Here is a 16,851-nt window from a genome sequence, read left to right as displayed (position 1 = left end):
ACTATCAAATCCTAAAAGTTTAGATAGAATGTAGGCGGGCAGAAATCCAGGGAGCTTATGTGTATGGCCCACTGCAAATGTACCAAAAACAGCTGAAATCTATACATTTTTAATGAGTAATTTCATGGCATGCAAATTATATATCAATAGTCATTAAAATGCATAATTTAATTGCAAAGCACATGTTTTAAGATACATTTGACGTGCAACATTTGAAATAATTTGAACAAACTTTTTCCTAACCAACTAAAATCTGTCAATAGCAAAATAAGCCCCAAACCAAGTGGAAGGGCAACAAATGACGACAGTGCTACCTGCAATGCCACTGGAGGTGGCAAATGGACACTCAGAATTCTTTCTGATTCTGCTATAAAAATTACACAACATCTTTAGAAATACATCCCTGAGGTCAAAACGTTTCAAAGGGCTACACTGGTGGTCTCTCTCCATTTCCAGTGGCTTCTGCACCTCCAGGCTCCCAACCACACGGCTCTTAGTTTCAGTTAAAACTAGTCTTTTGGGCAAAGCTGACTGCTTTTTTCTCCACAAATTAGATCTACTACCAAGAATAAATTAACTAGAGAAGAACGTTAAAATGACCTTTCTGGGTTTTTTTGTTTGTTTGTTTTTCTCTTTTCATACTGATTGACAATTCTGCAGTCAGCATACAAAAGAAAATTTTTAACAGTCTGATTTTATTGTCTAATTCATTTACGGAACAACAGAAGAATAAAAGAAAAGAGAAATCAAATGCAAGGGTTAGGTTCTCCAAAAAGAGAACTGACCACGAGGAAGACTCAGAACTCCCTGCAGCAGGGGCCATGGGCTGGAGAACACTGGAGTGGAGGCACCGATCCCTGAGCTTTGTGCCTTGAGCTCTGCTCTTAACCTAAGTCTCATGTTCCCCACGTAGAAACCAAAAACTTTGGACTGGACAACCCTGCGTCCCTTGTAGTGCTAGAAATCATTTATTCTAGGCCTCAGTGCAATGGCTCAAATGCCTAATTCTTTCCTTGCAAGCACCAGGATTCCATACAGGCACCAGTTCATGTCCCAGCAGCTCCACTTCCCATCCAGCTCCCTGCTAGTGGACTGCAAAGCAGTCCAGGACGGCCTAAAGCCTTGGGAGCCTGCACCCACTTGGGAGACATGGAAGAAGCTCCTGGCACCTGGCTTCAGATCGGCTCAATTCTGGCCATTGTGGTCATCTGGGAGGTGAACCAGTGGATAGAATATCTTTCCGTCTCTCTTCCTCTCTGTAAATCTGCCTTTCTAATAAAAATAATTAAATCTTTTTTTAAAATCACTGATTTTGAACTCTTATCTCTAAGCTCTCTTACCTTCTTCTTTAAAATAACTCTTTGTGTCTTTGGTGAGACATCCAATACAAGCTCTGCACAGGTGATGACCTTGTTGGAAGCCACAGGCCTTCCAGTTCCCTCCTGCAAACTAGAATCAACACAGAAAAATTACACACATACACACATACCTGCATATGCACTCACACTCACCTGTGTTGTCAGGCATTTGTAAAGCAAATGCCTAGAAGCTGTATCAAACACAACAAAATTAGACTGGTGTTGTGGGTGTAGGTTAAGCTGCTATCTGTGATGCCAGCATCCCTTGTGAGTACTAGTTTGAGCCCTGGCTGGCCCACTTCTGATCCACCTTCCTGCAACTATGCCTGAGAAGACAGCCCAAGTAGTTGGACCCCTGTTACCCAATGAGAATGAGATGGAGTTCCAAGCTCCTGGCTATGCCTGGCTCAGCCCCGGTTGTTGCAGCCATTTAGTGAGAGAACCGGTGGACAGAAGATGTCTTTGTCTTGGGCCCAGCATGATAGCCTAGCAGCTGAATCCTCACCTTCCAAGGACTGGGATAAAATATGGGTGCCAGTTCATGTCCTGGCTGCTATACTTTATTTCCAGCTCCCTGCTTTTCCAGCCGGTGGTCTGGAAAGGCAGTAGAGGATGGCCCAAAGCCTTGGGACCCTGTACCCATGTAGGAGACTTGGAAGAAGCTACAAATTGGCTCAGCTCCAGCCATGGCAGCCACTGGGGGAGTGAACCAATGGACAGAGGATTTTTCTCTCTGTAAATCTGACTTTCCAATAAAAACAATCAATATATATATTTTTAAAAGATGTCTATCTCTTCCTTTATCTGTAATTCCAGTTTTCAAGTAAATACATATTTTTTGAAAAGACAAAAATGCTCAAGCATATAAGAAAATCCTGACTTGAGTAGCACAAAGATGTTTTTCCCTCTGGAGAGTAAAAAATTTCATTTGTCAGGAAAAATACTTACATTTTCCTTTCAATAATTTTAGTGGCTGAAAATCCAGACATAAAAAGATGATCACTTATCTTTAAAGTCCAAAAAATAAAAAAGGCAAAACATTTTTAAAAACAACTCAAGCATCCAAGGAACCAAGAGTTGGGACTCTTCTGCCAGGTGAAGATCTGCAGCGCTGCATTCCCAAGTCCAGGTCTGACATCCTCGGACAAGGCCACAAAGAGGCCAGGAGCTCCTCCCTGCCAGTTAAGGACACTGTGTCCTCTGCCCTCTGTGGCTCTAGGGACTGCGGGAGCCCAGCTACCCTCCAGGGAGTCTGCAAGAGGCTTCAGTGTCAGCATTCTCAAAAAAGGAACCAGCAAGTCGGTAAATAAACGCATTCAGAGGTAAGAATAAGTCTTATTGACACAAAAAGGTCAAATGATCAAAGAAAATATATGAATTAGGATTTATCAAGATGAGCAACTCAAAGAGAAAATATTTACAAATCAACTATGTTAAGCCAATAGTATCAGAAAGAAATTTACAATTTCACAACTAAAAAGGCAAATATACCAATTTTAAAATGTGTCAAGAACCTTGAGATAACACACCCTGGAGGGTCCAGGGTGGGTATAACAAACATCAGCAGACAAACAACACACCAAGGAAGACACGAGAAAATGGAAACTAATGAACACAGAATTGCCAGTGAACCGAAAAATTCCATTTCTGGGTATTAGAAACTGAGAAATTCCATTCGTGGGTATTAGAAACAAACATGCAAACAAATACATGCTTACAAGAGCATTCCTCGCAATAGCTGAAAGGCAGAAATGACCCAAAGGCCCATCCCAAGATGAAGGTATAAACAAGATGCATTGCGTAAACACAACGGAAAATCAGGCATAAAAAGGACAGCATGCCTCTTAGAAAAAGGATAAAGCACTTGTACCTTACAATGCTTATCCACATTAACCTTAAAACTTATGAGAAATAAGTGAAGCCACACACAAGTCACTTTACACTCCTATTGTCCCATTTACATTAAATACGTGGAACAAACGAACCCACGAAGCCTGAAAGCAAACTGGTGGCTGTTGAAGTCCGCTGAGAAGCTAACAGCTTGAAAGGTTTGAGGCTTCTTTTGGGGGTAATAAAAATGTTTCAGAAATAGGTAGACATGGTGGGTGCAAAATATAAAGATATAAACTTCCAGTTTGAAATAGTAAAATTTACGTGAATTTCAGTTTAACAAAAGAAGCAAAAGGGGCCCAGCACAATGACTCAATGACTAAATTCTACACACAAGGAAAATAGTGACACTTTTCTGTGAATCAATTCACAACTAGGGAAAGCCAAACTGAGATCCAAGGTCATCTATGGGCCCAGGCATAGGTAACAACTCCATTCATGCACAAAACTAGATCGACCCATCGTGATAGCCTAGTAGCTAAACCCTCGCTCTTGCATGTGTCGGGACCCCATCCATATAGGCATATGGGTGCCAATTCGTGTCCTTGCTGCTCCACTTCCCATCCAGCTCACTGCTTGTGGCCTGGGAAAGCAGCAGACGGTGGCCAAAGCCTTGGGACCCTGCACCCACATGGGAGACCCAGAAGAAACTCCTGCTTCTGGCTTTCGATTAACTCAGTTCTGGCCATTGTGGCCATTTGGGGAGTGAATCAACGGATGGAAGATCTTGCTCTCTGTAAATTTAACTTTCTAATGAAATGTATCTTTAAAAAAAAAAACTACTCAGGATATTTTGAAAAAGAATATGACTTTAAATGCCTTGTTCATCAGGTGATATGTACTTTAAAACTAAAGATTCATAATTTGTCCATTTTTTTTTACAGATAAACTTTAAAATTGCCCCTGTAACTGTAGCTGGAAAAAAAAAAACAACAGTAAGCTATTTACATGTTGGTTAATGATCACTTTTTAAAGTCTGGTGTTTTGACTCTAATGGTGGAGTTAAAACCGTCTTCACTAAAGACGTCTTCACTATTTAGAGCTTTCTAAATATAACTAGCCAAGCAGCAATAAAGATGACTGGTTTATAAAATCAGACTACTAGTCTTGTCTGTAGGTGAATTTCTGCTGACTCAGTGTTTTCAATGATGATGTCAGCAATTACATAACATTGATCAGCCTCAAATGAGCAAAACAGAATAATGAACTGCAAGAAGAACAGTTTAGGAACAGATAAGAAAAGCGCTCAAAGCAACAGGGATTTTAACATATAATAATACTTCATAGAAGGAGTCATTAAATATCAGAATGGATTACTGGGGAAAGGAGAAGTCTTCCCCCTTTGGATAAATTTTAATCTAGCTAAAACACAAGTGTTCAGGGTCCAGCACAATGGCCCATCCAGCTCCCTGTTTGTGGCCTGGGAAAGCAGTAGAGGGTAGCCCAAAGCTTTGGGAGCCTGTAAGCATGTGGGAGACCAGAAAGAAGTTCCTGGCTCCTGGTTTCGGATTGGTTCAGCTCTGGCCATTGTAGCCACTTGGGAAGTGAGCCATCAGATGGAAGATATTTCTGCCTCCCTTCTGTGTATCTCCCTTTCTAATAAAAATAAATATATCTTTAAAATGGAAACATTCCATCTAAGTGACCTTTCAAAATAGATCCTAAGCCTGGGATTTTGTGAAAAATGAAGCAACCTTTCCTCATATGTTGGTCTCCTTCAAAACTGCTAAAAACATGTCAATAATTAGAATCTTCTACTTTATAAGAACAGTAATTGAATCCAGAATTACCCAGAAAATGTGTAGGTAGCAGCAATATAAATGAAATTTTCATAAAAAAGCTGGCGATTATCCTGGAAATCATTCATGTTGCAGCTGATCTCTGAGGAACCTGCGCCTTTTACGGTGAGGGTGATAAAAGGTGGCAGCGTGGGCTCATCCCAGGCATAATCCAACGAAGTCATGGGCTTCACCTCTGTCCGGAGCCTGGGCTCTGCCACCCCGTGCTGAGTGAACACAACTGGCACCTAGAGGCACAGGGAAGGCAGAGAACACTTTTTTCAGGATGGTGTCACTGGTCCGGAGTCGGTACCCCCTAAATTCCAGTTCCAGACCTCCCAACCGAGTCTTCTCCAGGGAAAATTCTCAGCAAGGCTCACCACCTTACCCCTTCAAATCTAAACTAACCATTTCACAAATTCCAGAGTCCAGCAAAGCAACATGGGCTAGTGTTCTCAGTCAGTGACTTCAAGCAGCTTTGCTAAGCGAACGACCAAAAGGAAACAATTCTACCCTTCCAATGGCATTCATTCCAGCTGACCCCTGCCATCTAAGACGCCCTCTGCTGTACTTGAAAACAGAAAAAAAAACCAAAAAAACAAAAAAACCAGTCACCCCTGGGTTGATAGCGGGTGGACTTTCCCCATCCTTGGGTACTGGGATGTTTGGGAGGCTGGGTATGGCTTCTCCCCTTGTCTGCTCCCTCTCCCCAGGAATGGGAAGAAGAAATAGAAAGCTTGGAAACAATGGTCACATCCACTTTTCCCTAACCCTGGATCCTTCCCACACTGGTCAACTATGTAAACATCATCTAAAAGAATAATAAACAGAGTAAAAAAATAAAAAAATAAATAAAAATAAAATAAAAAGTCACCCACAGAGCAGATGACATTTTGTTATTTAAAGGTACAGCACAAGTTACTGAGCTGCACTTGGGCTTCACTTGGAGGACTTCACGCTCATGGTAGCTAAGCAGCTAAGCAACTATCCCACTGTCTCTAGAAAAGCTGGTTCTTCTCCCAGTTTACATGAAGGGCATCACATCACATCAGAATCAGTTTGCGGCGATAAGAAATTGCAGGGCTGACTAGTAACCAGAAAAGCCAGCAGAAACCTCAGTGTTGGGTTGTCTAGTTATACAGAACTTACATGACAACTTCTTGCAAAGTTAAATTCAAGAAGTTTTGCATCATTATCTTAAGGGCAACACATACTTCACCCTGCCCTATGTGAAAATGGCAGGTTTCCCCCTGACACCTTAGAAAAGTTGTCAATTCGAAAAGGAGGAGGCAACTGATCCGTGTCACTAAATGAGATCCTGTACGTGGCTCCTCTAAGAGTAATCTCCACTCGTAGGAAGAAGCATTTTCCCAGCGTATCCCTGCAGAAATAGGAAACAAAAAGGCTGTGTAAAACACAGGAAACAAACCACAGGCACTTTCTTCTCTCTCACATGTCTCACAGCCACAACACTGACCAGCCTCAACCAATAAGGCTGATGCACAGCCCACAATGAGCTCTTTGTTCATACCACAACTCAAAATTGACAATAAAATCACAGAGTAGTGATTTTTTAATTCCCTCTTCAAAATTTACTCCCTGCCTTTTCTTGTAAAGCTGAGAGCATGCATGCGCGTGCAGAGTGCATGTAATGCATGTCTATAGAGACACATCAGACAGAAACGAGTCTGTACAAAAGCACACCAGACAACAAATAAAGAAACAAAAAGACAAAAAATTACCATTGTATAGCTAGCAATGTTATAACAGATTCTAATAATAACAATCAAATCCTTGGGTGCAAGTGTTCTGGGAAAAAATGTTCAGTCTTCAATTATTGCTCCAATAGATGGCTCCTTTCCAAGGAAGCAAAAGCAACTTCTTTATAGTACAGAAGTCTGTTGGATGCCATATTAATTAAGTAGTAATCAAACTTCTCACCATCAAAGAAGCTACAGGCCTCCTTTTGGGACACAATGGGATTCCTGATACCATACAGTAATACTGGTATAAAAAAAGTTTGATCTAAACTTATATATAAAAAACTACAGTCCAAATACAGAAAGTAAGACATTCTATGAGAAACTGGCTTAAGTCTCAAAATGCTGTCAATAAAAACAAGAAAGGAAAAATGGGACCGCTCCTCCAGATGAAACAATACCAGAAAACACATCAATCAATAACACAACTGAGCCATCATTATGTCTTAGATCAGAGAGGGCGACTATGACACACTCCTGGATTCAGTCTAGTGTAAGGACTTACTTTAACGCATCCAATCAATGTTAAATTTCTTCAGTTCGTAAAAGTCAATAAACAGTACACGATTTCCTCAAGCAATTAGAAATAAAATGAACTAAACAGATGGTAACAATTTCACTTCTGCAGCTGTATCAATGGAACTGAAAGCACTGGCTGGAACAGATATTTGGATAACCATGCTTATAGTAGCATTATTCACGACAGTCAGAAGGCCAGAAATAATGCAACTGTCAATGAACAGATAAATAGTTCAGAAGTGGTATGGGCCCAGCGGCGTGGCCTAGCGGCTAAAGTCCTCGCCTTGAAAGCCCCGGGATCCCATATGGGCACTGGTTCTAAACCCGGCAGCTCCACTTCCCATCCAGCTCCCTGCTTGTGGCCTGGGAGAGCAGTCGAGGACGGCCCAAAGCTTTGGGACACTGCACCCACGTGGGAGACCTGGAGGAGGTTCCTGGTTCCCGGCATCGGATTGGCGCGCACGGCCCTTTGCGGCTCACTTGGGGAGTGAATCATCGGATGGAAGATCTTCCTCTCTGTCTCTCCTCCTCTCTGTATATCTGGCTTTCCAATAATAATAAATCTTTAAAAAAAAAAAAAAAAAAAGAAGTGGTATGTATCGGTGGCATCATTTTACCCAAGAGACTTTTGCATTTTCTTTTTGTCACCCATGCGTTGGTTGCTCAGTGGTGCGTTTCTTCATGGTGCTGCAATTTTGTTGTTGTGATTGTTGCTCTAATTCATACTGGTTGTTGGCCTTATTTCGTGGCTTCTCACTTATGGGAATGTATAGTGATACAGACTACCATATCCAGATGTGGGGATACAATACAATGTGCATCCCTGCCTCTAAATCAAAGATGGAGTCCCAATGAAACTATTGGGGAGGAAATTCCACTGTACACAAAACTGTACCATAAAATTCAAAAATTCAGAGTAAAAATTTAACAAAACAAAACAAAAAAGTGGTGTGCATGTTATTGAGCCATGCAAGACAAAGGAGGGCCCAGCAAGTTAGCCAAGTGGCTAAAGTCCTCGCCTTGCACACGCCAGGACCCCATATGGGCACTGGTTCTAATCCCGGTGGCCCTCTTCCCATCCTGCTCCCTGCCTGTGGTCTGCAAAAGCAGTTGAGGACAGGACAGGCCAAAGCCGTGGGATCCTGCACCCATGTGGGAGATCTGGAAGAGGCTCCTGGATCCTGGCTTCGGATCAGCTCACCTCTGGCCATTGCGGCCACTAGTGAATCAGCATACAGAAGATCTTCTCTCCTCCTTTCTGTATATCTGACTGTCTAATAAAAATAAATAAATCTTTAAGAAAAAAAAAAGGAGATTGGGGCTGGCACAGTGGCTCAACTGGCTAATCCTTCACCTCTAAGCATGGACATTCCATATGGGTGTGACTTCTTGTCCCTGCTGCTCCACGTCCCTTCCAGCTCCTGGCTTGTGGCCTGGGAGCAGTAGAGGATGGTCCAAATCTCTGGGACCCTGCATCCACATGAGAGACCAAAGGAAGCTCTGGCTCCTGGCTTCAGATTGGTTCAGCTCTGGCCATTGCAGCCATCTGGGGAGTGAACCAGCAGATGGAAGATCTATTTCTCTGTCTCTCCTTCTCTCTGTAAATCTGTCTTTCCAAGGAAAATAAATAAATCTTTAAGAAAGACACAAACAAAAAAGATGAAGAAAATCCTGTCATGTTACAACACAAAACAACACTGAAGGAATTATAAACAATTTATGTCAATTACAAAGAGATAAACAGTGCCTGATTCAAATTCCCTTAATACAGAGATATACACAGTTGCCAGGCGTTCTGGATAAAAGGAATGAGCCCCAGTTTTGTGTAAATGATCCAGGGTTTCAGTTCCGTGAGACGAGATGGGTTAAGCAGACTGCGTGAAGAGAATGTAAATACACTCACACTTCAAAGTGGCTAAGATGGTAAACTGCACGCTATGCATACTTTTCATTAAAACAACTGTAATAGCTCCTGATAAAATCAAGAAGAAATATTAAGTCATCCTGGGCTAGCTTGTTAAGCCACCTCAGGGTGGCCACATTTACTGGAATGGCACTAAATGAGAGATGGATTTACACAAATGTCCATGAATAGAGAAAAACACTTATAGTGTCTCCACCTAAACGCAGAGACAGAAGGTTCCGAATAGACAACTGTCCCATCAGTTCATACTGTCCCTCAGTCTCACAGCCTCTCAGACTACAGCAATTACAGTGTTCAAAACTGGTGTTCTCTGTTCCAGAACGCTCACTCATACTTTCTCCCTGCACTGTACAAGTTCTAAGACCTCCATCTAAGACAAAAATCTATGTGGCCATTTTGCAAACAGCAGCACAGGCTCACTAAGTATGTCTCCACACCTCCAACAAGGTTATCTTTACTCTGTTGTAATCTAAAACTTACCTCATGTTGATATGGAAGGAATTATTCTTGTTGACCTCAAAGCCACCAGACCAAATACAATTGGGAACATCCATCAGTCTGACACATAACAGCTGATCATAGTCATTCCGAGGCCAGTGGAAAACCACACTGGAACCAGGAAGAGTGGAGATGTAACCTTCGGGATTGGCTGTTCCCTGAAACACGTAAGATCACGGGCTTTTGTCAAGATATCAACTGAGCCTTGCCAAGAACACTTTACTCATGTCACTGACTGACAATCATGCTGGAATTCACTGTGTTCCTAAATGAGCACTAGGCACTCTACAAAAGCAAGCTACTGTGCTGGGTGCTTAGCTAGTTCAGATGCTCACATCCCACTCAGAGGACCTGGGCTGGATTTCTGACTCAGGCCATCTCAATGCAGACCCCAGTGGCAGTGGTGATGCCTTAAATTTCAGTTCCAGCCTCCCATTTGGGAGACCTGGGGTGTGTTCCCACCTCCCAGCTTCAGCCTGGTCGGCCCCAGTGTTGTCAGCAAGTAGCAAGTGAACTAGCTAATGGGAGCTCTCATTCTCTTGCTCTCTTTCAAATCACAAACAAGAAAAAGCAGCAGCAGCACACTGCTCACCTGTCCCCTGGCGAACTCCCTCTGTGCAAACGCGAGCTTGTGAGACGATTTATTATCCAACAGGTAGCGGGGGGCAAAGACGACCATGCAGGTGTCAATATACCGACCACGGCCTTTCTTGACATCAATGCCTACAAATAACAAGAAGCACTTCCATGAAATAATCAGAACAGAGAAAGTGTTGATCTAACACAGACAGCCTTTACAATCACTTTGCTTCTCAAAAAAAAAATCCCTGTCAGAGGGGACATCAAACTCTCCGACAGTGGAATTCAAGTGTTACACTTCATTTGCATCTAAGTTTTGAAAGGTTTCAAGGGTAATAACAATAACCCCACAATTTCTCATTTCTTTACAAAGTACGCCCATATATAACAGAAATTAAAATACATAAGTACACAGTTATATATTAGGATTTTCATTTATGAAACTATACCAAGATGTGAGATATTCCTGCTTACATATCTGGGGCACAAAATTTCTTCCTAGAGAATATGCACCTTTTTTATAGGATATAGTAGAAGGTTCAAGACACTCAACCTGGAATCTTAGACCTCTGTACTCAACTGGCTCTTTCCTAGCATTTTTCTTTTAGCCTATAACCTGAGAATCCACCTCTCCAGAATCCACTGGCTGACACAGTCCACCTTAGTTTGCCCAGGTAGTCACTGACGACTCTTGCTTGGCTGGAGTAGTTGATCGATTTGTTCTGTCCTCCATCCTCTGCTAGAGTACCAGATGTCTTCTGCAGGGTCCAGTGTACTGCCATATCTCTATGTGCACCTGGACATGCTGTCCACTGCTCCATCTGAGCCACTGAGGAGGTTCAGCTTTTACATATGCACTTCATGGTCATGGAACCTGCACTTCTCTTCACGGTTGGGGTTCTGAGTCCAGCAGTTCAGTTGGAGGAATCCCCAAAGAAACTTCACCTGAGGTGAACCCAGACCTGATTCTTGTGTATGCTTGTCAGTGCAGAGTCCGGAACAGACCATCGCCCCAATTAGCCTATGCATATGCTGGTGGCTGCAACTGCTGGGTCATTTCTGCCTCCAGCCCTGTCTTCTACACAAACCAGTGGGAGTTGGAGCCTAGCCCGATCCTGCCCACCACACCATTGGGAGCTGTAGCCTAGCCAAAGTGACCAGCAATAACCCCCACCAGGCCCATCCCCTTCCCTAGTTCCCATGCTTGCCAGTATGTACAGCAGATTGGTCCAGTCTGTCCCACATTTCATTCAGCTCTCATACATGTCAATGGGCATTGAAGCCTAGTTCAACCCAGTCCGCACATGTGCCAGCGGATGCCATTCTATCTACCCAGGTCTGCCCCAGTCCTGGTTCTCAAGCTCACCGATGGGAGTAGCAACCCAAGAGGGAGATGCCCACTGTTTACATACTTGGCCTACTCCCTTTTCTGGATCTTGTACTCTCCAGGTGGTTCTGCAGTTTAATTTGACAGAACTTTCCCCCCATGGCAGCATCTGCCAGCTGATGCTGCAGCAAAGCCAACCAACCCTCACCCACTCTGATTCATGTTTGCACCAGCAGGAACAGTCAGCCCAGCCTCGCTTTTCTCTGATCTAGCTCACATGAGGCCAACAGGTCAACACCTGTAGTTCTGCCTGGTCTAGTCTACCTCCATCCCAACTCACGCTTTCCAGTGGGAGTGGTGATTCAACAGGGAAGCCCCATGCTTTGCCCCCTCCCTTCCTGGGTCTCACATGTGCTGAGGTCCAGTATGGCACGGCCTGCCTCACCTTGGCATTTGTCAGTGGTTCTGTAGCTTGGCCGGGCCCAACCCATCCAAATTCCAGCTCATACTGGTGGGGGCTACAACCTAGCCCAGCCCCCGCCCCAGTCCCCAGTCCCCAGTCCCAACCCTCATGTGTACTGGCATGTGTTGCGACTAAACGTGGCCCGACCTGTACTCCATTCTGGTGCTCAGATTCGCCCGCTGGTGATGTGGACTAGCCCTGCCTGGTTCATCCCCGACCTGCGCCAAATATATGCTGCTGGGTCCCGTTCCCTGAACTGGTCTGGGCTCCTTCCTGTCTTGGTTCTTGCACTCACCTGCAGGGACTGAGTCCTGACAGATGAGTTGCCCAAGCTCCTCCATCAGAACCTTTTCCAATGCCAGATCTCATGCACACCAGTGGGTCCATGGGCCAGCCCTGTCCTAGCAGGAACAGTGGTCTTTCCTGGCCGCCTTCAAGCCCATTCTGGTTTTTATTGTGGGTGTTACAGCCCAGCCTAGCCTGGTCGACACACAGATACAGCTTACATGTGGCTCAGCAGAGGCAAAAACCTAGCCTAGCCTGTCCTACACCTACCCTGGTTCTCACGAGCACCAGTTGGTGCTGGAGTCTAGCCCAATCCAGCATGCCCAACCCCAGTCCACACTTGTGACAAGGCAAACTGTAGCCGTATCCAGACTAAAACACAGCTCCCACCCCAGTCCCTGCATACAGCAGTGGGAACCACAACCCAGCCAGGATTTCTCCTTTGCTCACCAACCAGGCCTGTTCCCAGCCACAGATCGCACACGTGCCAGTGGTTGCTCTGACCCAGCTTGGCATAGTCCCACACCTATCATGACCTCTGCCTTTAGATGCTGTAGCGTGGCCTGATCTGGCCGCACTCCAGTACTGGCTCTCACTGGTGGGTGCTGGAATCTGGCCCTACTCATTATGCCCCCAACCCTGGCTCATGCAACCTGATAGGTATGACAGCTTAGCCCGCCATTACCTGTGCTCCAGCCTGGTTTCTGCTCTTGCGGTTGAGCTAAGGTTTGCTCAGCCCTGCACTCTGCAGGTGGTTCTGCCACCTTCAACCCCTTTCAGTCCACCCCCTTCCAAATCTAACCCACACATCAGTTGACAGTTGTAGCTACCTTGTCCAGCTTACTCAATCCCCAGACCTGTACCATGTAATCACCAGCAGGAGCTATGACCCATTAGGAGAGTTTCCCACATTCCCCCATTTGAGCCACTCACAAACCCAGATCTCATGCATGCCAGTGGGCGTTAGGCCCTTGCCCAGCATAGCCAGCACCTTCATCTTGGCCTTTGTATGAGCTGTTGAATGTTGCAGCCTGGTCCACCCAACACCCTGTTTTAGGATGGACACATGGGTACTGCAGCCTGGATCTGCCCAGACTGTTCTTGGTCCCCATACCTGTGAGTATGGCAGGTTCCATGGTCACACCTAGTTCAGCGCATCCCCACCCCAACTCTTGTGCTAACCAGTGGGATTGTATTTCCACAGAGTTGGCCCACATATCCCCCACAGAATCTAGCCCTGGACCTGGTTCTCTTATGTGGTTAGTGTAATGGTCCTGCCTAATGTGACCCATGCCCTGTTCTGACATTGTCAGGTACTTGGGCCTAGCCCTGCTAGACAAGTCCCCAGCCCTAGCTTTCACATGACTGGTGTGTGGTGGTCGGCAATGTTCCATGATAACAAGCCCTACTCAGGACTCCCATGTAGGCTGCTCTATCAGTCTGATCCATACAGATCTTCCGGTCTCTCCCTTCCAAACCACAAGGTCTAGGTCCCCTCGCTTACCTGTAAGCACAGGGATCCTGCTTTTGGGAGTCCCTCAGGATTCATTCCTCACGTACACCCACAGTAGCCTTATCCACAGATGTCCCTAGGCAGCAATTCCACACCCACAAGACCCTAGAGCTTGGGCCAGGCAGCCAGTGGGCAAAATCCAGTACCAGTTGGTGTGCTGGCTGCCCAAAAGCCCAGGACTCCCTCAGCACATAGCAGCAGTGGCTGTGGCTAGGGCCCCAAGCATTGAGACCGAACAGGCTCAAGTGCCCCCAGCAGACACCAAGCTGCTGGAAGTTCTGTTGTTCAACTCTTCACAATATATCTTTAATATATCGAACAAAGGCTTTAGATTTAATCCTCCTTATAAACTTATGAATAAGTAGTTTAATTATTTCAAATTTACAGAGGAGGAAACTAAGGTGCAGAAAGCCAAGCGACTTGCCCTAGGTCACACACCTAGTAGCTGGCACAGCTGGGATTCAAACCAGGTAACCCAGTTCCAGAGATAGTACCCACATGTGCCTACCTCTACTTTGATGGAGCATCTATAGGGCCCAACTCAGCAGTCAAAATTAGCAAAGAACCAGAAAAATGGAAGATGTACCCCCTAGAATATGACAATTAGGTATCTGAGGTTTCCAAACACACTTATGATTTTCAATATTTCAAGCTTTTAACTCTACAATTCATTTTGGAAATGAATTACATGATTCTTAGTGCTAACCACTTTAAGAGAAACAATATTCATCTTGTGTCCTCTCCAACTCTGTCCTAACTATAGCTTCCAGTCAACCTGTGGTAGGCTGACATCCCAGCTAAAAGCCAAACTCAATATGAAGCAGCTTCTGTCAAGTGCAGGATAAAGCTAACCAATGTGGCCAAAGTAAAGAAGACTGCTATCAGCTGAAGAATCAAAATGTATTTCTTCTAAAAATACCAATGTCAAGCCTGGCACAATAGCTTAGTGGTTAATTGCCCTTACAGGCACTAGGATCACATATAGGTACCAGTTTGTGTCCTGGCTGCTCCACTTCCCATCCAGCTCCATGACTGTGGCCTGGGAAAACAGCAGAGAATGGCCCAAAGCCCTGGGGAGGCCTGAAGGAAGCTCCTGGCTCCTGGCTTTGGATTGGCTCAACTCCAACCATTGCGGCCACTTGGGGACTGAATCAGTGGATGGAATATCTTTCTCTGTCTCTCCTCTCTGTATATCTGCCTTTCCAATATAAATAAATTAGATAAATAAATAATATTTTTAAAAATACCAATGTCAAGGGAGAATGAATACACATCCATGCTTTTAAAAAAATTTGAAAAAGAAAGTATACTTGAAGATTTTTTTTGCCAATAAATCCTCAAATACTTAAACAGATCCCAGACTGCAAGATTCAGGGGAATCATGCACATGAAAATTTCCTCAATTTTCCTTCTGTAACACAACTCTTTATCCACACTATCCAATACAGTTGTCACTACCCACACATAGATGCTTAAATTTAAAACATCAAAATGAGATATGACAAAAAACCCAATCCCTTAATCAAGTGCTTCGGCCTCACATCATCTGACGGTAGCCATACTGGATGGCATGAAACAGAACAGTTCTAACCACCTTGGACACTTCCACAGGACAATGCAGCTCCAAGGTAATGCTCCAACCCTCTAGAGGAAATGCTGCTTCAAGATCCCTGGGAATTACACACTAAAGTGGGAGGCACTGCTAACATTTTCAACCTGAGGCAGATTTAAAACATTACAGATCTTCATGTGCTCACAGGTGGCTGTGAGCAGGATGCAGGAGTAGTGTCCCTCCCTGCCTTCCCTTCCCCTGGGATCTACTTGGACCATTTCTAATTACTATACCAGCAAGTGCATTTTACCTTTTTTTTTTTTTTTTTTTTTTTTTGGTCTCAAGTATATACACCCCAATCCTAATTCTACCTCTGACCCAGACTTTCCTTTTACATCCAGGCAAGTCACTTGACCTGTCTCGATTTCAAGGAGAACAATGCCTCTTACTCTCTCATAGTCTGCAATTTTTAATGAATGCATGGGAATACTTAGAGAATGAAAGGCATTCTAAGTGTTCCTATTATTCACCCCCCAAAAAACAAAGATTCAAGCAAAATGGATACTTTCCTGATCCAGGTAAGTCTGATTTACAGAGCCACGAATCTCAAAAGGGCAGTATTCATGTGGCTCCTCAAGTCCCCGGGGGACTAGATCTGGCTTGATACCAATCTAGCATGCAGAAAACAGATCCCCAACCCAATGTCAAATGAGAAAAACCCACCACGATAACTGGAATGGTCAGTTTACTCCTCTAAGCCTGAAGTCATCGGGCACTGGTTGCAATCTTCCCATTGCCCCACATGTTACCCACCAATGTTGTAGATGAGTCCTGGGCGGTTTCCTGGCTGGATGACTTTCAAAGCCCGGACACCATTCCCACCATCCAGCGAGAAGCCCTGGCACCAGCCTGGAGTGCTTTCTGGATGAATTCCCCTTCCGATTCGCATCGTGCAGCTGTGGGCAGAAGAGCAAAGATGCCTACATTCACCCATGACCAAGACTTACCAGCTTGTTCTCATCAAAACACTAACATAGTCACCTCCCCTGCCTCTCATCCTTACCCTCACGCAATTCTTTTTTTTTTTTTTAAGATTTATTTATTTTATTACAAAGTCAGATATACAGAGAGGAGGAGAGACAGAGAGGAAGATCTTCCATCCAATGTTTCACTCCCCAGGTGAGCCACAACGGGCCGGTGCTGCGCCGATCTGATGCCGGGAACCTGGAACCTCTTCCAGGTCTCCCACGAGGGTGCAGGGTCCCAATGCATTAGGCCGTCCTCGACTGCCTTCCCAGGCCACAAGCAGGGAGCTGGATGGGAAGTGGAGCTGCCGGGATTAGAACCGGCACCCATATGGGATCCCGGGGCTTTCAAGGCGAGGACTTTAGCCGCTAGGCCACGC

The 16,851-nt window shown here is 44.7% G+C and overlaps 1 protein-coding gene across 4 annotated transcripts in view; it reads right to left on the bottom strand.

Annotated features, from left to right (window-relative positions):
* VPS13D (vacuolar protein sorting 13 homolog D) overlaps positions 1-16,851 on the bottom strand; it is a 262,915-nt gene that overhangs the window by 123,806 nt on the left and 122,258 nt on the right. For all 4 annotated transcript variants that reach the window (XM_058675413.1, XM_058675405.1, XM_058675416.1 and 1 more), the window contains 6 exons: positions 16,260-16,402; positions 10,320-10,450; positions 9,710-9,885; positions 6,284-6,407; positions 5,039-5,274; positions 1,341-1,449 (listed from right to left, as the gene is read on the bottom strand). In XM_058675413.1, coding sequence (XP_058531396.1) covers positions 1,341-1,449; positions 5,039-5,274; positions 6,284-6,407; positions 9,710-9,885; positions 10,320-10,450; positions 16,260-16,402 — 919 coding nt within the window. The remainder of the gene's footprint in view (positions 1-1,340; positions 1,450-5,038; positions 5,275-6,283; positions 6,408-9,709; positions 9,886-10,319; positions 10,451-16,259; positions 16,403-16,851) is intronic.

The sequence above is a fragment of the Ochotona princeps genome, chromosome 2 (assembly GCF_030435755.1).
Source record: "Ochotona princeps isolate mOchPri1 chromosome 2, mOchPri1.hap1, whole genome shotgun sequence".
Classification (NCBI taxonomy): Eukaryota; Metazoa; Chordata; class Mammalia; order Lagomorpha; family Ochotonidae; genus Ochotona; species Ochotona princeps.
Note: the sequence above shows the minus strand (reverse complement) of the source record. Positions and strands in the feature narration are given on the sequence as shown.